The sequence below is a fragment of the Chinchilla lanigera genome, unplaced genomic scaffold (assembly GCF_000276665.1).
Source record: "Chinchilla lanigera isolate Chin_1 unplaced genomic scaffold, ChiLan1.0 scaffold00003, whole genome shotgun sequence".
NCBI classification, from domain to species: domain Eukaryota; kingdom Metazoa; phylum Chordata; class Mammalia; order Rodentia; family Chinchillidae; genus Chinchilla; species Chinchilla lanigera.
Window position 1 is genome coordinate 11,825,174 of NW_004955404.1, and position 25,922 is coordinate 11,851,095.

The 25,922-nt window shown below is 41.9% G+C and overlaps 1 protein-coding gene across 1 annotated transcript in view; it reads left to right on the top strand.

Moving 5' to 3' along the window:
• Slc15a1 (solute carrier family 15 (oligopeptide transporter), member 1) overlaps nt 1-25,922 on the top strand; it is a 57,485-nt gene that overhangs the window by 25,804 nt on the left and 5,759 nt on the right. The window contains exons 9-18 of the mRNA XM_005374072.2: nt 1,157-1,239; nt 3,349-3,435; nt 4,258-4,347; nt 6,508-6,552; nt 6,674-6,706; nt 6,787-6,875; nt 8,241-8,322; nt 9,939-10,058; nt 11,408-11,554; nt 12,081-12,130. Coding sequence (XP_005374129.1) covers nt 1,157-1,239; nt 3,349-3,435; nt 4,258-4,347; nt 6,508-6,552; nt 6,674-6,706; nt 6,787-6,875; nt 8,241-8,322; nt 9,939-10,058; nt 11,408-11,554; nt 12,081-12,130 — 826 coding nt within the window. The remainder of the gene's footprint in view (nt 1-1,156; nt 1,240-3,348; nt 3,436-4,257; nt 4,348-6,507; nt 6,553-6,673; nt 6,707-6,786; nt 6,876-8,240; nt 8,323-9,938; nt 10,059-11,407; nt 11,555-12,080; nt 12,131-25,922) is intronic.

Here is a 25,922-nt window from a genome sequence, read left to right on the forward strand (position 1 = left end):
GTGCGTTTCTGCCTTGAGGACAGCTTGCATCAGGCAAGAATAAATGAATGTCTCCTTTGTCGGCCACATATATACTGAGGACTGAACTCAGAGCGTCACACTGAGCTACATCTCCAGCCCTTTTTATCATGTATTTTCAGACAGGTTCTCACAAGTCACTAAGTTGCCCAGGATGGGCTTGGACGCTTGATCATCCTGCCTCAGCTTCCCAGAGTGCTGGGATTACAGGTGTGCCTTCAGAATGAAGGAAACAAAGTAGAAATGAAGTGATCCTTTCTTGTTTTGTGACTTTTGAATTGTGGGATTAGAAATCAGAAATCCTATTATAGGGACTGTGTTTCCAGAGTCCCTTGCCAAATGCTTTTTTTCTAATCAAGTCTCACAATATGCCTTGTGCTGACAAGGTCCCTGGAAGAGCAGCTTCATTCCAAAGGTGCTTCCGATTTTTGTAAATTGAGCTACAGGTGCAGTTAATTCTGTACGGTGACCACAGGGAAAATTCTACCACCTGTGAATAAGTAAAATTTCAACAGATTAAGTCCTTTTTGCTTGAATATTAAGAAGAAAAATGATAAGAAGAGTACTTCTGCCACTGTAGCCAGAAAATTAGTGGTGTGCTTACCGTCTATAAAAAAATGTGTGAGTCCTGTATGTGTAAGCATCTACTCCTTTTACCTCCTTTTAAGTAGAACTTGTGCTTAAATTGCTGTATTGTACGCATTCCAGGAAACTGATAGACAGTGGTAGGCTTTAGTGCTTATATGGTCGAGCACAGATATAACATTACTCAGAGAGTGTGTGACTATTAGGCTCAAAAGCACATTCTCAAGCAGAGCGTGGTGGCAGACACCTGTAATCCCAACTCTTGGAGGCTGAGGCAGGAGGATCCCCACAAGTTTAAGACTGGTTTGGGCTACATAGTGAGTTCAACTCTAGCCTGAACTACACAGTGAGATCCATCTCAAAAAAATAAAAAACAAACAACAAAAAAAAAAACCAAAAACCATTCCCAACTGTGAGGTAGACAGGTAAACCGATTCTATAAGTAATCCAGTTATTTCTAAACACGCTTATAACTCAAATAAAAGCTCATCTCTCAGGCCGCAGGTAGCTCTGGCAAGTGCCACATGAACACATCTTCTTTCGCCCCGTGCAGTTGTATTTGTCATCGGCAGTGGAATGTACAAGAAGTTCAAGCCGCAGGGCAACATCATGAGTAAAGTGGCCAAGTGCATCGGTGTAAGTATCTCAGTAACCCTCTCTGGAGGAGTTGAGTCACCCCGCAACCTTGTACCTCCTTTCAAGTAAATTCAATCACACCTTTACTTTCCCTCTTTAGCGTTCTTAACTATTTTGATCAGTTTTAATTACAAACTTCATATAAAACTCCCAAAATGAGCACACAAACAGAACTCATGAAGGGAAGAGTAGGCTGGCTTTTGAGCTGAAGTAAGGTCGGTGGTCAGAGTGACTCTTCCTCTGTCACATTGGCAGCCAATGCCTGACGTTTCTCAGAGAAGCCAAAATGGGACCCTCCGTTCGGCAGTGTATCAAGAGTACTGAAGCCCTGAGGGTCAGGGATGCGATGTGAAGGAAACAGGCTAAGAAAATAATTTTTTAATGTGAACGTAGATTCACATGCAAAGAATATCATTGCGCTAGCTGCAGTGGAACACACCAGTAACCCCAGATCCTCAGATGCTGAGGCAAGAGGATCACGAATTTGAATCCTGCCATGCCAATTTAGCAAAACCTGTGTCAAAGGTAAAAAGGGCTCTGATCTATATCCTGTCACCCATCCCCAGCCCCTGGTGGCCTGACTTCCACTTCCTGGGGACCCCAGTTCCTTGTAAAATGTTTCTTCTGTGGATTTAATAACAAATTCCCCAGTTCAAAATAAAATTAAATAAATAGGACTGGGTATGTAGCTCAGTAAAAGTCCCAGGGCTTAATTCCCAGTACTACAAAAAAATAAGAATACCATTACAATATTTTTATTAGCAAGAATTTAAGTCCACTCAATTGCTGAAAATAGGAAAGTGGTAATAATAAGAACATGCAGAATTTTGTTTCTTCCATCTACATCTAATGAGATATGTACATGCAGGGGCATTTATAGGCGAGAAATAAATGTTAAAAGTAGGAATCTTTAGACAACAAAATCAGTTTTTCCCTTTCCATACTTTTTTAGTGAACATATATATTGTAGGACCGTATGGCCAGCATGCTACAGTCAGTCCACAGCTTTGAGTTACTGCCTTTCAATCAGGCACATGTCCCCCGCTGCCACCACCTTCACTTCCTCTCGCTGCTATGTCACTGTAAATGCACTCTGCATTTCCTGACGATCTCTCGTGAGCACACCAACAAGGAATCTCAGCAGCCTCTCATTTTGTGACAGGTACGCTTGTCTGATCACTCCTACCCTCAACTGAAATATGTGCTCAACTCATTGGTTATTTTATCGACCAGATTATAAGAAGTCAACATAATATTTTTTTAAAATATTTGTTCCACTCTTCTGTCCCTCTTTCTCTCTCTCTCTCTCTCTCTCTCTCTCTCTCTCTCTCTCTCTGTCTGTCTCTCTCTGTCTCTCTCTCTTCCTCTTTTTCTCGGGATGAAATCCAACCCAGGGCCTCACACATATATGCTAGACAAGTGCTTTACTCTTATTTTCTTTAAAATGTATTTCTGAATGGGTTTTCAGTCTTAAATTTTTTTTGAATAATGCTCAGTACAGTTACTAGAAAGTTTTAAAATATGTTTGGAACAACATTAGTTTGTAAATCCAGTTTTTCAAATATAAACTTTATGAAATTAAAGACAGATCGTATATTTCTGATAAAAAAAAAAAAGTTAGCAACCAAACTGAGATATGTCATAAGTGGATATATCTCCCTGAATTTTGAAAATTTGTAAGAAAATAAAGAGTCTCATTATTTAATAGATTATAAATGAAAATAATATTTGGAGTTTACTGAGTTAAATAAGATATATTTAAAATAAATTTTACTTGCTTTCCTTTCGTTTGTTATTTTTGCTACTAGAAAATTTAAATTGGAAATGTTTCTTGCATTATGTGTCTACTGGACACGCGTCTCTAAAGGGTCTGGAGGGTGAGTGTGACACTGTGACTCTGTTTACCCCGACTGAGACATCTCAGTTAGAAGGAACTAGAGACGAGTGTATAGCTGTGCCTTTTAACGTGCTCACTATACCAAATATGCAATTTTATATTTTGCTTTTTGCACTTATTTTTCCATTAAAGGGTATGTAATTGCAATTTGTTTTCCTGATGAAGTTGTTGAAATTCTGTTTTTGAAGTTTTATTTCTTTTCTTTCTTTCAGTTTGCCATCAAAAACAGGTTCAGGCATCGGAGTAAGGAATTTCCCATGAGGAAGCACTGGCTGGACTGGGCTAGAGAGAAATACGATGTACGTAACCGTTCTTCCCACAGTGCTCCCAGGCCTTCCAGAGAGCGACTTCCGAAGTCCCAGCAGAGTGTGTTAAGTCTACAGGGACAGGGGCTGGGGATTTAGCTCAGCGGCAAAAGCGCCTGCCTGGCAAGTGCAAGGTCATGAGTTTGGTTCCTGGTACAGGAGAAAAACCAAAACAAACAAACAAACAAACAAACAAAAAACAAGTCTACAGGGACAGTCAATGAGACCCTCCTCACTCTGTTAGCAAAGTAAATAAGACTATGCAGGAGTTTTGGTTTTTCCATTTTTATTTTTAAAACATGTTTGCAGTACATAATGATTATGTTCCTCACGGGAACACGGTATATGTACCTAACATTTTCCTTTTTGAAGTTGAGAACTTGATAAACAATGGATATGATTCATCAGAAAACACTATGACCTTTTCTTAGTTTTTCACTTTGTATAACTGCCATTAATTATATGTAATTATGATTTTTTTGTTGTTGTTGTTTTTGTTTTTCTCCGGTACCGGGAGCCGAACTCACGACCTTGCGCTTGCCAGGCAGGCGCTTTTGCCGCTGAGCTAAATCCCCAGCCCCTTGTAATTATGATTAACGTAACTTTATTTGACTATAGGAGAGGTAAGGGGTGCTGATGGGATTTATAGTTAGTAGAATTCACCAAATGTTTTCACTCATATCTTCAGTAGTGGTGCTCTTTGGGACAATAACTCACCTCCCAGCTAGTCTCTAGACACAAATGTCTGACACTGAAATGAACAGTGCCTGGGCGCCGTGAGCGACACAGCCCTTGCTTCATTTCTCCTCCCTCCAGGAGCGGCTTATCTGTCAAGTCAAGATGGTTATGCGGGTGATGTTCCTGTATATTCCACTCCCCATGTTCTGGGCCTTGTTTGACCAGCAGGTAATGTTTCTGTGTTTAGCAGACATACTCTGGGTCCTGCCGTGTACAGAGCCATACTTCGTGGTTAGCTCCTAAAAATGTTCCCTCCAGTTCCTCTTTTGGACTTCACTTATTTAATTGTTATATCACACTGAGTTTATCTATAGAAAAAAAAGGAATTCTTGAAGCTTCTGTTCACTGTTGCAAACAGCGAGGCAAATGAGGCAAACATGGTCAATAAGGCAGCCTTGTGCGAGATTTTGTCAGGGCACCCAGGACTCCTGCCAGTCAAAATTGTTTCCTACCAAGCCAGCACTGGAAAGATGTCCTGGCTTTGCTGGGATCCTCAGTGCTGAAACCAAGAGGTCTTGATGTCTTCCTCTCTAAAGTGGAATGCTTGGGCTAGAAGTACCGTCAGGGATGGGAAGCACCGCACAGAAGTGGTCCCCCCAAGTGGGGACCCAGCCCAGGAGGGTGACGTCGCTCTGCTCTTCCTACCCCAGCTGTAAGGCACACACTGGAATCTGTGTGTGTGTGTCTTGTTGAGACAGGGTCTCGCAATGTGGCTCAGGCTGGCCTTGAGCTCACTTTGTAGCCCAGGCTGGTCTCGAACTTGCAACGATCCTCCTGCCTCAGCCTCCCGAGTGCTGGGATTACAGGTGTGCACCACCACACCTGGTTGTACTTTTTTTTTTTTTGACACATTGGAATCTTGCACAATAGTGCCAGGCAACTCAATGCACAGTGCTCAGGAGTTGAAGAAAACAGGATAGTTTCTTTTAGAAACTAAAGTTAAAAAAAAAAAACCTATGAGCACATGTGTTTTTATGGTACAGGAAGGCTACCGTAAGTGTAAATCATCCCTTGGGGAAAGACTGAGCGTATACATTAATCTCCTTGCTTGTAAGCATGAGATGCGGGCCAGCCTCTAAAGGGCAGGGAAGCAGCCCTGTATGTCAGATAGGAGCCCGCTGGAATCACACGCATGCTGGAGTGAAATACTCCTAGCCTACTGCTGGGTGACTCTGGGTAAGCACTCCTAGCCCTTCTGCAAAGGCCGTGGTAACCCAGCTCACAGTGTGAGGCTCAGACTGCAGCTGTGTAAGCTCAGGGACCCGTACATGTGAAGAACACAAAGCAGAGCGCTTCTTGCTATGAAGCCCTCCTGGTGGAGGCGATGGGTTCACAGGAAAGCGTTTCTGAGTTTAGTCTTCCATGGAAATCACTATTAGCGGAGTGTTACCACCACTTCTACCCACACACTCAGGTCTCTTTGCTCTGCTGAGCAAATCAAAGCAAGCATTTATTTTAATGGAAAGAAAAGGCTTTATTCAGGGCCGGCTCCAAGGAGAGGGTGGGGCCTCCTGGGCCTCCATCACCATCTGGCTGTGTCCAGATGTGCAAGGGTCGTTAGTACCTGGGAGCAGAGGCGAGGAACACAAGCAGACAGTACACATCTGTGTACTAGAGAGCACATCTGTGCTCTCTCCGCCGGCCGTTGCGGCCCTGCCTGCCTTCCTCGTGGGAAGGAAGGGCTCTGGCCTCCTGGGGCCGGTGTCTGCATGGTCTGTCCCTTCCGGGGCGAGGACGGGAGGGGTTGGTTATGCACTCAGCAGGAGGACGTTTTCAGGAGCCGCTTATCTATAAAGGAGAAGTGTTTATCTCTACAAGGAAAAATCTACCTTCTAAGAGATCGTTTTACCATGCTGGTTATGGGATCACTGCCAGCTGTAGGACAGGTTAACTGTAACTGGGCTGCCCAGATTTCAGTTCAGCCTGCCTTGAGGAGATCCGCTTTGGGCTGTCTAGACAGTCGTCGTGGCCCTCAGCAAGCAGGGTGCTCTGGGAACTGTGATGCTCGTGAGCGCAGCCTTTGCAGAGCGTTTGGAGCTGTTCTCACTGTGGGCGTGGCAGCAGGTTTCCGCCGCGCTCTGGGGAGCCTGCCTAGCTCTCGGGCAGCTTCACCTGCACCAGGGCTGCAGTTCTGCGCAGGGAGCAGCCGGCGTCGCAGAAATGCAGCTTCGGACTTTCTGCCTGAGTTCTCGTGGAGCCTGGAAACCAACCTGATGGTTAAGACTTTAAACCCCACAACGTTTCACACCTCCTTGCCGAGTTTGAAAAGACTGAGGAACTTTTAAAAAGCCTGTTGCCAACTGATGCAAAAACGTGTTTATTTTTAAGGGCTCTAGGTGGACACTGCAAGCAACAACCATGAACGGGAAAATTGTAAGTTTGGGGTCTCGTGTTTTACCTTCCCTGGTCCCTGCTCCTTTGTTTTGGTCCCTTTGTCCTCTTTCTCCTTCCCTGCATGGCATTTCTCAGTGAGATTTCCCCCTCTCCTTTGCAGGGAGCTATTGAAATCCAGCCGGATCAGATGCAGGTAGGCGGAAACTGCCGTTTCATCTGGAGCCCGGAGTGGTCCTTGTGACGGCGCTAACATCCTCTCTGCTTCCCCTGCAGACTGTGAACGCCATCCTGATTGTTATCATGGTCCCTATCTTCGAAGCTGTGATCTATCCGCTGATTGCCAAATGCGGTTTAAATTTCACGTAGGTTCCTGGTTGGTTGGGGCTGGTACCCACGCCACTGGCCCAAGGCTTTGCCGAGGAACCACACCCCTCTGCCTCTGGCATGGCCGCTTTCCCCCAGTTGGTGGGGTTTTTAAAGAAATGAATTATGGGGCTGGGGATTTAGTTCAGTGGTGCAGTGCCTGCCTGGCAAGCGTGAGGTCCTGAGTTCAATTCTTGGCACCAGAAAAGAAATGAATTATGATGTTTTTATGTTGATGTTTCTGAAAATGTCTTTTAAAATAAAAGTTCTAGGCAGGCATGGTGATGCACACCTCTAATCTCAGCACTGTGGGAGGCCGAGGCAGGAGGATAGCAAGTTTGAGCCCAGCCTGGGCAACTTAGAAGTTTAGTGAGACCTTGTCTCAAAAGATGGTGAGAGATACCTAGGGAGGCCCTGGGTTCAATCCCTAGTACTGCAAAAACTAAAATAAAATGAATGAAAAGATTTTTAAAAGCAATAAAAATCCTCTGAGTTGTGCCTGAAAAAGCCTTTAATTAAGAATGTCTTCTGTAAATATGGTCACCGTAGACAATGAATGTTTACATTTTTTAAATGTTTATTATAGTAAAAGACCCCTGGCTGCTAATCACCCCTCAAAACACTCCCCCTCACTCTGAGCACACTCATGCCATTGTTCTTGCCACTTTCTGAACCAGCTTTAGAAGACTCTTTTGGGTGTCTCAGAGATATGATAAAAAAAATTCAGTGACTGCCACTGCTGAGTGCCATCCAGTGGAAAGACAGGCTCATAAAAGCATGCCAGTGTGCCCTCATCATACCTGAGTCACCGGAGCTGGCACTCCGTGGTCTGTGGCTCTTCCCCAAAGTCAAAGAGACCAGGAAAGGTAAGCATTTCAAATCAAGTCATCAAGGCCGCCGTGACAACACAAGACACTCAGGAAAGAAGCCTTCCAGAACTGCTTCAGAAAGTAACAAGAAGGAAGGGATAAGTGTGTTCAAAGCGAGGGGGAGGATTTTTGGGGGGGGGGGCATTAATGGTAATGTCTTTTACTGCAAGAAATATTTCTATTAAAAAAATTTAAGCATTCACCATATTTTTTAATCATACCATGTAAATGATAGAAATGTGAGCTGCAATCCTGAGCATTACCTCAACTATCATTTCTAGAAAGGAAACATAAAAATGCAGATGAGAAGCTGTATTCTATCTGCTCACCTTAACGCTGGTCACAAATACTGGAGTAAGAGTTATTTCCCGGTGCCTGCATCTTTGTGGGGAAGTTGGTTGTGCTGTAGGGAACGGGGGAGGGCGTCCTTTGAAGCTTACCCTTAGCATCGCTGCAAGAGGCTGGCTGAGTTCCCTTTCTTCTGGTATCCACCAGCTCCCTGAAGAAGATGACAGTTGGAATGTTCCTGGCTTCCATGGCCTTTGTGGTGGCTGCAGTTGTGCAGGTGGAAATTGATGTGAGTCTTCCCTCGAGCCTCCAAACCCCTTTCCTACTGACTTTAGGGGAGCACACAGCATCTCTCTCCGGAACAAGAGAACTTGGGGACACCAGGGTCTCCCATACACAATTCTAGGCCGTGGAGCTACGGAACGGTGTGAGGCAAGGGTCAGAATAGTCCCTCTCCCTCGGGGAACACTGGGTTCTCACACTGCGAAGGCACAGCTGGGGAAGGGTTGAGTGGTGTGCTCTGCTAAAAGAAGAAACTTATGGTCCTTTTGTCCTGTAAACTTGTAGGAGATCTGGTTAGGCTCATCGTTCACAAACAAGCAACACTTCCAAGTATGCACATAGTCTTTTTGATGGAAATACACATTTCTGGATGCTAACGTCTCTAATAATGGTTTGTTCCTAAACTAACCCACGTTCGGCCCACAGTAATCTAACATTATTAGCGTGAGATTAGGCCTTAGTCCTAGAAGTAGGTGTGTGGTATGTGAAACATGAGGTGAGAGGGCCTCTCTCTCCCTCTCTCTCTCTGTCTCTCTGTTTCCAACCTTCTCTTTCAAGTTCTTTAAAATTAGAAAGGAAATTTAATGTTAAACTATGGTAAATATAACATGAAGTATAGTGTCTCGCCCATTTTTAAGTGGCATTACATGCATTCATATTGCTGTGTGCCCCTCACCAACACCCTTTTTCATCTTCCCAAACTAAACCTCTGTACTCGTTGAATAACTCTCCCTCCCTTCATCCCCCCGGACTCTGGCATCCACCATTCTGCTTTCTGTATGTATGGATCTGATCGCTCTGGGCACTGCAGATAGGCAGGATCATGGAGTGTTTGTCCTTTCATACTTGGCTCAGTGTCCTCCAGGTTCACCCACACTGTGGCATGTAGCAGGATCCCCTTCCTTTTTAAAGGCTGAATAATAGTCCACGTTGTGGACATGTCTCATTTTCTTTATATCCTCATCGGTGCACTTGGATTCGTTCCACCTCTTAGCTACTGGGCACAGCCTGCTCTGAGCATAGGTGTGCTCACGCTCTTGCTGATGGCTGGCTCTATGGGAAATGAATTGTGGGCTAAAGTGGAAATGGATTGCTTTGGTGGCACTAGATTTGAGAGAGACCATTGTAGAAAAGAAACAGACAGACAGACAGATAGACAGACAGACAAGAGGTCCTAAGACCAGGCCTGGAGGGCCAAGGCTGAAAGCATTTGTGAGAATGGTCAGCACATCCTCCATTCGGGGCTGAGGATGGGGCTCAGAGGACAGGGAGGGTGCAGGTGTCAGATTCACACGTCCTGCCAGGTGAGGGGCTCATTCAGGCTGTGGCTACTCCAACCCTTCGGACACAGGCTTCACGCCCGGGCCCTCTGAGCAGGAGGTGCCGGGTAAGGCCGCCAGCAGCCTCTTTCCGATGCCTTCCACAATCCAAATCAACGAGCACCCTTTTCTCTGCTTGCCATGAGGTGAGGTGAGGGACCCACAGGCATGGCAGGGGGTGTGCTTGTCCCTGCCAGTGCAGCTTTGGACGGCCAGGGAGAACAGGGTGTCAAAACTGAAAGCAAAATGACCTTCTGCACCGCATGAAAAGAACTCACTGTCAATTTTTTCTTGTTTTGCACAGAAAACTCTTCCAGTCTTCCCCAAAGCACACCAGGTCCAAATTAAAGTACTGAATGTCGGAAATGATAACATCGCTGTTTCTTTTCCGGGAGAGACGGTGACCGTCGGCCAGATGTCTCAAGTAAGCACAGGGAAATGCAACTTTCTTTGCCATCTTCTGTCCCAAGTTATGATAGGATTTGGAGGAGGAGTTTTTCTCAGTCCTTGTATAAATCTGCCCAGAAGCACAGTGCCTTACTCTCTTGATCTCTCGCTGGCTGTGCTCTAGATCACTGTGCTCCTGACCTGAGTCTGTGTATGGACCACCTCTCAGCTTGTGAGCGTGCAGGTTCAGTTTTGTTTGGTTTGGTTTGCTTGGTTTTGGTTTTTAGAGATGAGGTTTCACTGTGTAGTTCAGGCTGGCCTTGAACTCACCATGTAGCAGGCAGGCCTCAAATTTGAGGTGATCCTCCTGCTTCAGCCTCCTGAGTGCTAGAATTATAGGCATGCACCACCAGGATGCAGATTCTTTACCAGCAGATCAGAAATGCACTTCCACGGGCTCCCATCTGCTGCTACTGTCAAAAACTATGCTTCAAGCAGCAGAGAAGGGCAGTGGTTCAAACCTGGATGATTGTATTCCTTGGGGAACATCTGGCACTCTCTGGAGGTATCTTTGGTCACTGAGACTAGAAGTATGCTAATGGCTCCTTATATGTAGAAGCAAAGATGCTGACTTTCAGCTTTCAATGACAAAGAATTTCCTGGCCTCATGTCAACAGCACCAAGGTTAGGAAACCTCGCTCTGGATAGTTGTGCTGTCCCAACTTTGAGTTCGTATTGGGATCCCCAGGAAGCTTTGAACGTCCTGGGAGCTGGGTCCTGACCCTGGCGATGATGGTGTAACTACTCTCATTCCTATCAGCTGTGCATGGCACCATTGCCTTTGACCTTGCCAAGCTAGCAACGTAGAATGTACACATGGTGAATAAGCGCATAAAAGATAGGGAACATCATTGGTCATCACCTGTTGGGCAGCTAGAATCACTTTTTATTCTTGTCGTTTTTTGAGACAATGTCTTTTTATGTAGTTCAGGCTGGTCCTGAACTCACTGTGTGAGTCTAGTAAGACTTAAACATGACTGATTCTTGATGCATGGGGCAGCCCAGTACTGACTCCACTGGCGCTGTTGCTCTTCCTCTGCTGCTGTTCTTTGCCCAGTGCCTGAGATAATTTCCGTGGCATTTATTTTCATGAAACAAAACAAAATAAGATGCTTGATGCAAAGTAGAATTCCTGTGGTCATGCTAAAAAGCTTCATGACAGAATCCGTGAGGCTGAAGCAGCACATGCCAGCTCTCCACAAGGCATTTCTTATGGGTAAGAACAGGAGCTTGGAAAGTTGAATGCCGAGAAATGTGCCACTGCAGTGCTGATTGTGCAAAACAAGACTCTGGCATTCACTGCGATCCCTTTCCACCCATTGACAGACAGATACATATATGACTTTTGATATAGACCAACTGACAAGCATCAACATGTCTTCCCCCGGATCACCAGTCACTGCAGTAGCCCACAACTTTGAGCAGGGCCATCGCCACACCCTCCTGGTGTGGGCCCTTGGTAACTACCACGTGGTGAGTAGCTGACATCTACCACTGACTGCAATGTGTGAAGCTGGAGACATGACTTTTATTGGTGTGACTTTGTTTTACTTCTGTGTGGTATTATATCAGATAATTTTCAACTTCTTCCTTTTTCAGAAACACCAGTCATTTGACTTCTAATAAAAATTTGACTGGTACATGGGAAGAGTTAAATATTAATCAAGTTTTTAAAAGAACTGAATGGGGGATGGTGTGTGTGCAGTTTATTATGCAATTAATCTCAGTCATTTGCTTAATTAGAGAGCTATTGAGTAACTTTGTTCTAAATTCTTGGAAAGTGGTATTCTTTGGAACCACTGGAAGTCAAGGATCAAAAATAGAAGAGGCTCCTGTCAGCCTGAAAAAAATAGAATTCTTCAAATGTAATAAAATTATGCTCTCAGCTACTAGGATAAGGTTTGAAATCACTCTCCTCAAAGGCTGAAATGTTAGTGTGAATTTATCTTAAGGAATTAGATATCAAAAATGCTTTTATGGTACCATTTGCTCTCCTCAGGTAAAGGATGGGCTTAACAAGAAGCCAGACAAAGGAGAAAATGGAATCAGGTATGAATATTTCTTTAAAATTCAAATTATATTACTTTCTGATAGAAGTGATGTGTGCCCGTAGTAAATCCAGCTGAAACAAGGCTATAAACAAAGAGTATGGGGTCTACCCTAAGAATGTAAGGCTGGTGCAATACTTTTTTTAAAAAAATTAATTCATATAATCCATCATCTAAATAAAGAGGAAAATACACATACCTTATCAACTGATGCAGAAAAAGCATTCAGCATCCATTTATGATGAAACCTCTAAGCTAATTAGGTGTAGAAAAGAGCTTCTTTTCCCTTAAGAAGGACACCTACGGAAAACTTCCCCAGCGAAAGCCTAAATGCTGACGCCTAAGATCGGGAACAAGGACATAGTACTCTCCCCATTTCTGTTGCACATTTTTCTGCATGCGAGAGCACTGAAGCAACAGAAAGACACAAAATCATGTAGACTGGAAAGGAAGAAATAAAGCTGTGCCTACTCGCATGTGACAGCTGTCTACATAAAAAGTATTCAGTGCTTTACCCAAATCAAGGTCACAGGGTACAAGGCCAACAACAACCGAAAATCCATCCTGTCTCTTGGTATAAATAAACAATTGGATCCAGGCTAGGCCTATAATCCCAGCACTCCAGAGGCTGAGGCAGGAGGATCCCCACAAGTTCAAGGTCAGCCTGGGCTAAATTGTAAGTTCCTGCCAGCCTGAGCTACATAGGGAGACCCTGTCTCAAAAAAAAAAAAAAAAAAAAAGAGAAAGAAAAGAAAAAAAAAGAAAAAGTTGGAAATTGAAATTGTAATATTATACCATTTGCAATATCTCCCCCCAAAGTATGAAATGTGTAGCGTAAACTGAACAAAATGTATGGGATTTGAATACTAGAAACTACAAAATACTAATGAAAGAAACCAGTAAAGGCCAAATAAATGGAGTTATATGGTATGTTCATTGATTAGAAGGCTTGATACGGTACCATCTCTGTTCTCCCCAAATTGATCTATAGGTTTAGTATGGTTGTTATCATAATCATGGCATTATTTTTATAAATATAAATAAGACAATTATAAAATTTACATGGAAAGACAAAGGAAAAAAGCCAAAATATATTTTAAAAAGAATACAGTTGGAAGACTCATATTACTACCAATTGTAAGTCTGTGTAAAACTACAGTAAACAAGACAAAATGATATTGGCAAAAGAATAGAGCCATCCATCAAAGAGTTCAGAAATAAATCACACAAGTACAGTCAACTGTTCTTTGCCCAAAATGCAAAGTCAATTAAATAGATTGAAGAAAGTCTTCTCAAAATGGTATTGAAACATTTGGACAGTCACATGTAAAAATGAATTTAACCTAAACCTCATACCTGAGCTAGGCACAATGGCACATGCCTAGAATCCCAGCTCTTGGGGAGCTAAGGCAAAAGGATTGCAAGCTAAAGCCAGCCTGAGATAGTGGAAGTTCAAGGCTAGTCTGGACTATGTAGTAAGACTTTGTCTTTAAAAAAATTTAAATAAACCTGTTATCTTACCCAAAATTCTTGCTGAAAATTGTGTAAAAATTCTTACATATCCTATAGGCCAATTAACTCAAAATTGATTAAAGATCTACATAAAACATGTTAAACCTTAAAATTTATATAAGAAGCACTCAGAAGTCCTTGTAACATTCAGTTCTTAGGACACCAAAAGCACAATCCATAGGAGAAAACCTTGATAAATTAGACTTCACTGTAACTAGAAATGTTCTGTCAACTACTACTCTTAGAAGAATAAAAAGATAAGCTACAAATTGGGAGAAAATTCTTGTAAACCACACATGTGACAACATGCATCCAGGAGGTAGAAAATACTCTCAAAATTCAGTAAGAAAATAGCCCAGTTTAAAAAATAAACCAAGGCGAGGCACAAAAATGGTGGAGTTGTTACTTACTTGGTCAATCTCCCTATATGGGATTATTGTGGACTGGATGTTTGTGCCCCCCTTCGTATGGTAAAGCCCTACTCCAGTGTGATGGCGTGTGGAGGTGGGGCCTTTGGGAGATAGCTGGAGTTAGAGAAGGTCATGAGGGTGGGGCCACATGATAGGATCAGTGCCCTCACAAGAAGAGAGATCCAACAAACTGGAGCACCAAGATGGCAGAGTGGTAAGCAGCAGAGAAAGAGCCTCTCCGAAAGTCACTGTCAGATACTGGAATATAGCAACATGAGGAAGACAAGAAGGAGGGAAATGAGCCCCCTGAACTGGGGAAGGATCTGAAGCATAAATTGAAGTCCATAGAGAGAGTGAAGCAAGAAGCTTCAACGAAGAAGGAGGTGGCAGGCAGCACCTTCTCGCTGAGACAGGACTCATTGCTTGAGAGGAGTGGTTCAAACTGCAGACACACAGTGCCAGCAGTCACGCAGACGCAGCAGTGGAGGGGAGCAGCGGACATGAAGAACTGCGCTAGCTAGCAGTGAGTGCTAAGGGTTTAGTCATCCTGCATAGGGGAGAGCGATTGACCAGGAGCCATCTTGGGGAGGGGCCAGCTAGCTCAGAACTCAGAGCAGGCTCCACACAGCATCTCTCAGCTGGGCTCAGACCCATGGAAGGTGTGCTGACAGCTGCAGGGTGAATGAGTTGGTTTTGGCCACAAGGTGCAGGCTTGCTGAGATTATCCACTACCCCAGCAAAAAGCTACTGCTGACTTGCTGGGATAAATCAGTGTGGATCGGAACTCTGTGTCCACACGTTGTCTACCAGTGACAACAGAGACAAATCCAGTAGTGGACTATTTTTTTCTTTCTCTCTTGTTTGTTTTTTGTTGTTGTTGTTGTTGTGTTTTGGGTTTTGTTTTATGTTTTTTATTCTTGTTTTTTTCTCCTTCCTTGTTAGATCTTGTTTTTATATGAGTGTGAAGGTGGTTTCTAGCCTCTTTGTGGTTTTTGTTCTGTTCTGTTCTTCTCTTTTCTCTCCCTTCTCTCTTCCCCTCCAGTCTTCTGCACCAGTTTCCCAAAGTTAGTGTGATCCCCCTTTGTTCTCCAGCCTTACTTCTAATCTGTTTCTCTTCTTCTACTTCTCTATTTTCTTCCTAATTCATTTGAAATTTTAGCTCCTGAGGGTAAAATTGACATATTAAGGACTTATATATTACATATAATTTTCTAGTCTGTTTTAAATTTTCTTATATATCACTTCTCAGCCTTTTGATCTCGGCTAAGACCAAGTTAAATTTTCTTACATAACTACAAATCTAGTTCATACAGTTAAATGTAGCAAATTAATGGTTATCTCAGTTTGTCATTTTCTAGGCTGTGATTGTTGCTACTGTTATTACTGATGGTACCACTGTAGCCAAAAGTCACATAATTGTTCCAAACAGCTATTCTTCCTCATAGTCCAAGACTGAGATTGACTAAGGATCATAGAAAATACTGTGGCACAGTGCCAAAGAAACAGGGGCTGAGTCAAGCAGGCAGCAAGTTCTCATGCCCAACAAATTGAAAATGTAAGATATTGCAAAAGACTCCAACCCAAAAACAAGTTACACCTTGAAGATATCTCAGAGAAGTAGTCATTTCCTAAGGGTTCTAAATACTAGCAATAAAGCAACTCACCATAGGCTATTTACAAGCATCACCCCAGGAATAAAAACTAAAAATAGAAAAGAAAATGAGAAGATACTTAAACAAGATGCAACTCCAGACATCCAGTTCACCAAAGCCAATCCTGGGGGCACAATGAGGTGGGACAATCCCAAAGCCACCCACCTGACTCTCTGAAGTGGTAACAGCAAAGCAATTGAATAAAGCTCTAGAAAAAAATCTAATCAGAAATAATTTCTCAGATAACTGCAGAGATGGTGTTGACAATGAAAACTATGCTTAGTGACTATAGAGCAGATAGAGACAAAAAAATAGAGGAGCTTAAGAAAATGATGGAAATCATGAATGCCTAACACAGGAAAGAAATGGAATCCATAAGGCAGATTCAAGCAGATATCCAGGAGAATAAAAATTCCATTGAAAGTATCCACAGCAGATTAAGCCAATGTGAGGACAGGATCTCAGACATAGAAGACAGGCTTGTGGTTACCAATCATGAAAAGAAAGATTCCTTAAAAGTAGCAAGAGACCATGAGAAGTCAATCCAGCAGCTGCTAGATGAGGCAAAGAAGAATAACTTAAGATTGATTGGATTAATGAAAAAGCAGGAGATAGCACAAATGATATAAAAAAAAAAAAGTGTTCACTGATGTCATGGCAGAAAATTTCCCTGGTAGGGAAAGATAATTTGATATACAGGTAAGTGAGGCATATAGAAATCCAGTTAGCCATAATTTAAAAATCTATAGCCAGGCATATCATAGTCAAGATTCCAGAAATTCAACACAAGAATAGAATCTTAAAAGCTGTTAGGGAAAAGAAGTAAATCACCTGTAAAGGAAAGGCCATCGGAATCACAGCTGACTTCTCAGCACAAACCCTCAAGTCAAGGAAAGCTTGGGGTGAAGTATTTCAAGTTCTAAAGGAAAACAATCTTCAACCCAGACTGACATACACTCCAAAACTATCTTTCAAAGTTAATGGAGAAATAAGAGACTTCCATGACAAAGAACATCTGAGGAAATTTATGGCCATGAAACAAGCACTCCAAAACGTTATGAAAGACACTCTAGGAAGAGATAACAAGGGCTACAACTCCTTGAATCCCAGCAGAAGGAATCCACCAGGCAAGGCAAATAATTAAACAGAGAGATGGGAAAAAAGGGTGGAGCCAACAACAGGAAAATAATACGAGAAGGATAAGTCAATATATATCAGTTATAACCATCAATGCCAATGGTCTCAATTCACCAATCACGACAGACTTGCAAAATGGATCAAGAAGCAAGATTCAACAATATGCTGCATGCAAGAAACACACTGAGTTCAAAAAGAACTTCATAGATTGAAATTCAAAGGATGGAAAACAATACTACATGCAACAGGAACCCAGAAAAAAGCAGAGGTAACTATTCTATTTGCAGACAAAGTGGATTTCAAGCCAAGATTAAGAGAGATAAAGAAGGTCACTACATCCTTGTAAAGGAAACAATCCAAGAGGAAGAGATAACAATCATAAATATATATGCAACAAATGCAAGCACACTCAACTATGTAAAACAAATATTAATGGGCATGAAAAATCAAATAATCACTAATATAATTGTATTGGAGGATCTCAATACCCCACTGTCACAGAAAGACAGATCAACTAGACAAAAAGTCAACAGTGAAGTATTAGAACTGAATTGAACTTTTGAACAAATGGACTTAGTGAATGTCTACAGAGTGTTCCACTCCACAACATCAGAATGCACATTCTTCTCAGCTGCACATGGGATGTTCTCCAAAATAAACCACATACTAGCTCATCCAGCATGCTTAAGTAAATACAAAGGAATTGAAATTATCCCATGCGTATTATCAGACCATAGTGCAATAAAACTGGAAATCAATGGCCAAAGAAACCACAAGAATTTCATAACACATGGAGATTAAACAGCACCCTCCTGAACAACTAATGGGTCACAGATGAAATTAAAGAAGAAATTAGACAGTTTCTACAATTAAATGATAATGACAATACAACATACTTTGGAATTTGTGGAACATAATGAAAGCAATCCTAAGAGTGAAATGTATAGCAGTGAATAGCTATATCAGGAAAACAGAGCAAGCACAGTTAAATAACTTACTGGGGAACCTCAAACTTCTAAGAAAAAGAAGAGCAAGCTAAGCCAAAAGCTCATACAAGGGAGGGTTAGAGCAGAAATTAGTGCACTGGAGACTAAAAACAATACAAAGAATCAATGAATCAAAGAGTTGGGTCTTTGAAAGTTTAAATAAAATTAACAAACCCTTAGCCAACCTTATCAAAAAAGGAAAGAAAAAACTCAAATCCACACAATTAGGAATGAAAAGGGTGAAATCACAATGGACCCTGTGCAGAAATTCAGGTCATCCATATCTACTTTGAGAACATGAATTCCAATAAAACAGAAGAAATGGACAAATTCTTAGATACATATGAATTACCAAAGCTGAATCAAGAAGATATAAAAATTCTAAATAAATCTATATCAGTCAGTGACATTAAAGATATAATTAAAAACCTACCAATAAAAAAAAGCCTAGGGGCCAGGGGTGGTGGTGCATGCCTGTAATCCCAGCACTTGGGAGGCTGAGGCAGGAGGATCTTTGAGAGTTTGAGTTCGAGACCAGCCTGGGCTAAAAACTGAGCTCAAGGCCAACCTGAACTGCAGAGTGAGACCCTGCTTCAAAAAAAGACAAAAAAAAGAAAAAAGCCTAGGCCTTGACAGATTCACTGCTGAATTCTGTACAAAATTTAGAGAAGACCTAACACCACTACTTCTCAAACTCTTTCATGAAATTGAAGGAGAAGTAGTACTCCCCAATCAAGTCCTGGAAGCCAGCATTACCCTGACACCAAAACCAGAGAAGGATCCAACCAAAAAAGAGAACTACAGCCCAATCTCCTTGATGAACATAGACATAAAAATCCTCAATAAAATACCGGCAAACAGAATGTAGCAAATCAAGAAGATTATACACCATGGCCAACTAGGATTCCTCCCAGGGATACAGGAATGGCTCAACACATGCAAATCAATAAATGTGATACACTGTATTAACAGAACCAAAGACAAAAACCATATGATTATCTTAATAGATGCAGAAAAACCATTGACAAAGTCCAACACTCATTCATGATTTTAAAAAAAACTATAGAAAATTGGAATCAATAAGACTTTATCTCAATCTGATAAAAGCCATCTATGACAAACCGACAACCAACATCATACTAAAAGGAGAAAAATGAAAGTTTTCATTCTAAGACTAGGAATAAGACAAGGGTGGCTGTCCATGGTCACCACTCTCTTCAGCATAGTTCTGGAAACATCCAGAGCAATTAGACAAGAGAAAGAAATAAAAGGAGTAAGGATAGTTAAGGAAGAAGTTAAAATTATCATTCCTTGCAGGCAACATGATATTCTACCTAAAGGCCCCCCAAAACTGCTTCAAAAGAATTCTAGATTTAATAACCAAATTCAGTAGCACAGCTGGATATAAAGTCAACACTCAAAATCAGTAGACTTTCTGTACATGAATAACAAACTCACTGAGAGAGAAATTAGGGAAAGAACACCTTTCACAATAGCATCCCCAAAAATGAAATACCTAGGAATTAATCTAACAAAGGATGTAAAAGACCTCTACATTGAAAACTACAGTACTCTGTTTGGTTTATTTGTTGTTGTTTTGAGTTTTTTTGGTACCGGGAATTGAACTCAGGACCTTGAGCTTGCCAGGGAGGTGTTTATGCCACTAAGCCAAATCCTCGGCCCTCTCTTTTGTTTCTTTGTTTGTTTGTTTTTGTCTTTTTGAGGCAGGGACTTGCTATGCAGTTCAGGCTGGCCTTGGGCTCACTTTGTAGCCCAGGCGGGTTTCAAACTCACAACAATCCTCCTGCCTCAGCCTCCTGAATGGTGGGATTACAGGCATGTGCCACCACGCCTGGCAATACTCTGAAAAAAGAGATTGAAGAGGCTATCAGAAAATGGAAAGATATCTCTTGCTCTTAGGTAGGAAGAACCAATCTAGCAAAAATGGCCATCCTTCCAAAACTGTTTTACAGATTTAATGCAATTCTGATCAAAATTCCTATAACATGTCTCACAAAATTAGAGAAAACAATCCTAAAATTCATTTGAAACCAGAAGACACCTAGAATAGCAAAGGCAATTCTAGGCAACAAAGACAAGGCAAGGAGCATCATAATCTCTGACTTGAAATTATACTATAAAGTTACTATAATAAAAAGTGTGACACTGGAAAAAAAAAAGACCAAAAGATCAATGGAACAGATAAGAAGATGCAGAAACAACTCCAGACATACTGAGCCACCTTATCTTTGACAAAGTTGCCAAACACATTCGGTGGAAGAAAGATAGCCTCTTTAATAAATGGTGCTGGAAAAATTGGCTCTGCATATGCCAAAGATTAAAACTGGACCCATATCTTTCACCATGCACTAAACTAAATTCAAAATGGATCAATGAGCCAGGTGTGGTGGAAAACACCTGTAATCCCAGCACTTGGGAGGCTGAGGCAGGAGGATTGCTTCAAATTCGAGGCAGGTTAACCAACCTGAACTGCATAGGGAGACCCTGCCACAAAAAGAGAAAAACAAAAAAGGATCAATGATCTAAATATTAAAACAGAAACATTAAATCTACTGGAAGATAGAATACGTAAGACTCTTGAAGACACTGGTGTAGGCAAACACTTTCTAAGTAAAACCCCAATCACACAGGAACTATCACAAAGAATCAACAACTAGGATCACATCGTATTAAAAAGCTTTTGCACAGCAAGAGAAACCACCAACAGAGTGAAGAGACAATCCACAATGTGGGAAAAATTGTTTGCCAGCTGTTCCTCAGACAAAGGATTATTATCAAGAACATATAAAGAACGCAAAAAAATCAGACCGCCCAAATTTAAACACCTAATCCAAAAATGGGCATCTGAGATGAATACACACTTCTTAGATGAAGAAATAAAAACAGCAAGTAAATACATGAAAAATGTTCAACATCACTGGTCATTTGAGAGATCCAAATTAAAACAACACTGAGAGCTGGGCGTGGTGGCACACTCCTGTAATCCCAGTACTCAGGAGGCTGAGGCAAGAGGATTGTTGCAAGTTTGAGACCAGCCTGGACTACAAAGTGAGCTCACGGCCAGCCTGAACTGCACAGTGAGATCCTGTCTCAAAAAGACAAAAATAAAATAAGATAAAATGAAATGAAGTAACATAAAAATCAACACTGAGAACCAGGCATGGTGGCACATGCCTATAAGGAGGCTGAGGCAGGAAGATTGCAGCAAGTTCAATGCCAGCCTGGGGTATACAATTAGTTCAGGGGCAGCCTGAACTATACAGCAAGACCCTGTCTCAAAAAAACAAAATAAAAATAAAATAACACTGCAATTCCATCTCATCCTGGGAAGAATGGCTATTATCAAGAAATCAACCAATAACAAAAGCTGGAGGGGCTTTGTGGGAAAAGGAACCCTTCTCCACCATTGGTGGGAGTGTAGACTGGTGCAAGCACTATGGAAATCAGAGTGGAAATTCCTCAAAAAACTAGGATTGGAGGTCCCATTTGACCCAGCTATTCCTCTGCTGGGTATCTTCACAGAAGAATTAAAAACATTATGCCACAGCAATATATGTGCACCCAATGTTTATAGCAGCACAATTTGTAAGAGCTAGATCTTGGAAACAACCCAAATGTCCATTAACTGAGAAATGGATAAAAAAAGATGTGGTGGATAAAAAAAGATGTATTCTTTTTAAACAGTGAAACACTACTCAACCATAAAGAAGGGTAAACTGGAGATATATAGGTAAATGGATGCAACTCAAGACCATACTCGTAAGTGAAATAAGCCAGACGCACACGTGCAAACATCATATTGTCTCCCTAGTGTAAGAAGCTGAAAGAGTAAATAAGATCCAAAATTTACAGTAGATATTGGGAAACGGGAAAAAGCTGTTTAAAAGGAAAGAAAAACTAGGATGGGGGAAAGAATGAAGGAAAAGCAAATTATATATGTGTGTGTGTATGTGTGTGTGTGTGTACAAGATAGTTAAGATAGTTATACTACTAATTTTTCTTAGTTCATTGAAAAGAAAGGTTTGTGCTAATATTGTTTGGACAATTAAATGCCTATATCTTGTACTCTGAGTAACTAATTTAAAGATAACAATACTCAATGTATTAACCATTGTTACCCCCCTATTATCTTGTTTTGAAATTTTTTTCTCTTAAAAAAAAAAAAAGCAAAAGGCCTTACCAGACATGCACCAGAGATGATATACAGGTGGTGAATAAGCATATAAACATATGGAACATCATGTGTCATTACCTATTGGGTGGCTAGGATCACTTTTTTTTTTTTCCAGTACCAGGAATTGAACTCAGGACCTTGCACTTGCCAGGCAGGCGCTGTACCACTGAGCTAAATCCCCAGACCCCCCCGCCCTTTTTTTTTTTTGAGACAGGGTCTTTTTATGTAGTTCATTGTGGTCCTGAACTCACTATGTAGCCCAGGCTGGCATTGAACTCATAGCAATCCTGCTGCTTCAGCCTCCCAAGTTCTGGGATTGCAGGCCTGGGCCACCACACCATACTACAATCACTTTTTAAAAACTGACAGTAGTGATTGTTGATGAGGATACAGAGAACCTGGAACTCCCTCCATTGCTAGAGGAGTGCAATACGTTATAGGCCCTGTGAGAAGCAGTTTGGCAGTGTCTTCCCTAAGTCCTTTGCCTTTTTTCAGCCCTGGGTATCGAACATAGGTCTTACACACTGAGCTCAGCCCTTTTTACTTTTTATTTTGTGACAGTTTTGCTAAGTCTCTAAGTTCCCCAAACTGGGCTCAAACTTTCAATTCTTCCGCATCAGTCTCTGAGAGTGCTAGGATAGTTTTGCAGGTTTCTAAACTAAAGATAAACACACAATTACCATAAGAGCTAGATATTTAACCTAGAAAAATGCCATCTTACATTTACATAAGTACCTGTACATAAATGTGTCTAGAAGCTATTCACAATCATCAAAGTCTAGAAATCACCCAAGTGGTCTTCAGTGGGTGATAAGAGTATAGTACATCCATTCAACGGAATACTACTCAGCAGGAAAGGGAACTATCGATACACACCACAATATGAATGCATTTCAAATGTCTTATGCTACAAGAGAAGCCAGTCTCAAAAAATTACATACTGTTCCATCCTTTTACATGGCATGCTGGGAAAGCAAAATAACCATGGAGACACAGAACAGATTAATGACTGCCCTGCATTAGGAGTGGAGAAAGGATTTGACTACAGGACAGCGTGATGTTTGGAGTGAGTCTGATTGTGATGGTACTTATGAGTTTAGACATGTTAAAATGTGGAGAACTGTGTGCTCTCAAAACCCATATATTATAAAAAGATTTTGTAAGAATAAATTGAAAACCTGAGAGTAGATCTCCTTTAGCCTCAACCTTCAACTCCAGCCCCGTACTTCGGGGGCTGTGTCCTTAACAATTTCTGATTTTAACTTTTACTAGTATGTAATTGTTAGGGTTTGTATCTAGAGGTCCCCCCAAGGCTTCATGTGGTCATAGGTGGGGCTTTTTGGAGGTGGGTGCATCTGGGGTGTGTGATGTTGGGGTCATGGATGTGATGCTGGGATTGATTCATGGTGCAAAGCTAGGATTAAGTTGTGAGTGCCACCTGCCCTGAAAACCCTGCCTGCTCTGGGATCTCACGGGCGTACTTGCTCCATGTCCCACTAAGCAAGCCACTGTCCTCATCGACTTCTCCACTGTATGCCAGGCAAGTGTTTTTCTTTCTTGGGTTCCCTGTCATCTTTTCTCGGATTCCTTTCTTGTTTTCTACAACCCATTCCCAAATATCTTATCAAGATACGAGGTGAATTGCAAGTCCTTACATGCTGAAAAACGCCTTTTTCGCTTCTCACTCTTGGCTCATTGGTTGGACACAAATATAAGAGACAGAAAGAGGATCCTTGGTTGTCACTTGTCGCTTGTGGCTTGCTGCTGCTTGTCTTCTGCTGCCTCTTTCCTGCTGGGCGATGCCCCTCTGCCATGCTAGCTAGCCTCGGAGCCAGCCCATTATGGACTGAAACCTCTACAAACTGTAAACCTAAATAAACCTTTCCTCCCTTAACTTTGGGTGTCGGGTATTTTGTCTCAGCAATGAGAAAGTAATTAAGACAGCACTAAAACACAGACTAATAGACAGTATATCACTAGGATGGTATCTATTACTAATATAAATTATAAAGAAATTATAGTTACTTTTTACCTTCCTCACTTCCAGTTCATTTCCTATTTATCATGTCTATGGTTCAGTGTTTTCCTTGTACTATGTTGTGTCTAAAAATAGATCAATAGGATTTACACTAAGATCATATAAATATTATCACAATAGTATCATTAAAGTATGCTCAGTCTGAAAGAGAAAGAATATAAGGACATACTTTGTATCCTTGAAAAAAGTATTCCTCAGGTTCAAATCTTCTGCATGTCAAGGTGGGTTGGACAATCCTATCACATCCCATGAATGGTTCATTGCTGCCCTTCTTGTTGGCTTTGATTTTACCAAGGCCTTCTTGCTCTTTCTTTCTTTCTTTCTTTCTTTCTTTCTTTCTTTCTTTCTTTCTTTCTTTCTTTCTTTCTTTCTTTCTTCTCTCTCTTCCTTCCTTTCTTTCTTTCCTGTAACCCAATGGGCCTTTTTTTTACAAAAGTGTAAGCCCTTAGCCAATCTCTAAGCCTCCACCTTCTTAATCATACTACGTCCAGGGAGTCCTCTCTCCTCACTGAAAACCAGCTCTTCTGCCTGCTCTGTGATCTCACAGGCATACTTGCTCCTTGTCCCACTAAGCAAGCCACTGTCCTCATCGACTTTTCCACTGTATGCTAGACAAGTGCTTTTCCTTCTTGGGTTCCCTGTCATCTTGTCTCGGATTCCTCTCTTGTTTTCTGCAACCCATTCCCAAATATCTTACCAAGGTACGAGGCAAATCGCAAGCCCTTACATTTACACCTGCTGCACTCGCTTGTTCCGATGGGAACATGTGTCTGCCAGTCTTTGTCATTTATTTCAACTTCTCGTCAAGCTTTGGTAACTTCCTTCTCCCTGGCATTTCCCGATTTCTCTAGTGTAACTGAACACGGGCATTTTATGCATCTTGCCAGCACAAAGGCCTTCAGGGTTTTGGATCCTTCCTTCATTTTCTTTGTTCCCCTCTGTATGAGTTTTCCAGAGCTGTCATGACACAGTGCCACCAAATGGGTGGCCACTCACACAGAAAGTCCTGTCCTCACTGTTCCTCTGGCTGGAAGTCCAAGATAAGGTGCCAGCACAGTTGGGTTCTTCCAGGGCTGCTTGCCTTAACTCGGAGGTGGTCATCTTGTGTCTGTCTCCACATGGTCTTTCCTCTACGCATGCTCCTGTCCTAATCTCTTTTTCATATAAACACACCAGCCGTACCGGCTTAAACCCCACCCTAACGACCTCACTTTACCCGTCTGAAGACCTTTTCTCCAAATCAAGTCACATCTTGAGGCGCTGGGAGTGAGGGCTCCAGCATGTGAATCTGAAAGGGTTATACGTCAGCCCTTGACACCTTTCAGATTTTTGGCTTGTCCTTCTGTCCTGCCCCACACAGACACAGCTGTCCTAGAGGATCTGGAAGGAGATATGCTGCTTGTGGTCACTTGGTCCTTCCCTGACCTTTGCGTTTATTCTGAGCTGTCATCCCCTCTAGGGTTTCCTTTTTGCCTTGGAATGGTTTTCATTGCTTTGATGGAAATTTTGGCAATTTTGGTAGGGAGGGGTCTTTTTGAGACAGGGTCTGGCTATGTAGTTCAAGATGGAATTGTGCTCACTTCCAAGGTGGTCTCGAACTCACAGTGATCCTCCTGCCTCAGCCTCCCTAGTGCTGGGGTTACAGGCATGCGCCACCATGCCCAGCTTGGCAATTTAGATCGTGGTATCCTTTCTTGATCTGCTGCTATAAAAGCTTAATTACTTAAAAAATTTTCTCTTTGATGAAATCTTGAAAAAGAAGAGAGATGTGTGAGTTTGGTAACCTATCACCCTCACCATCATTACCTATGTGGTAAAAGATAAATCAGAGACTTTTTTCTATTAACTGACAACATCACATCC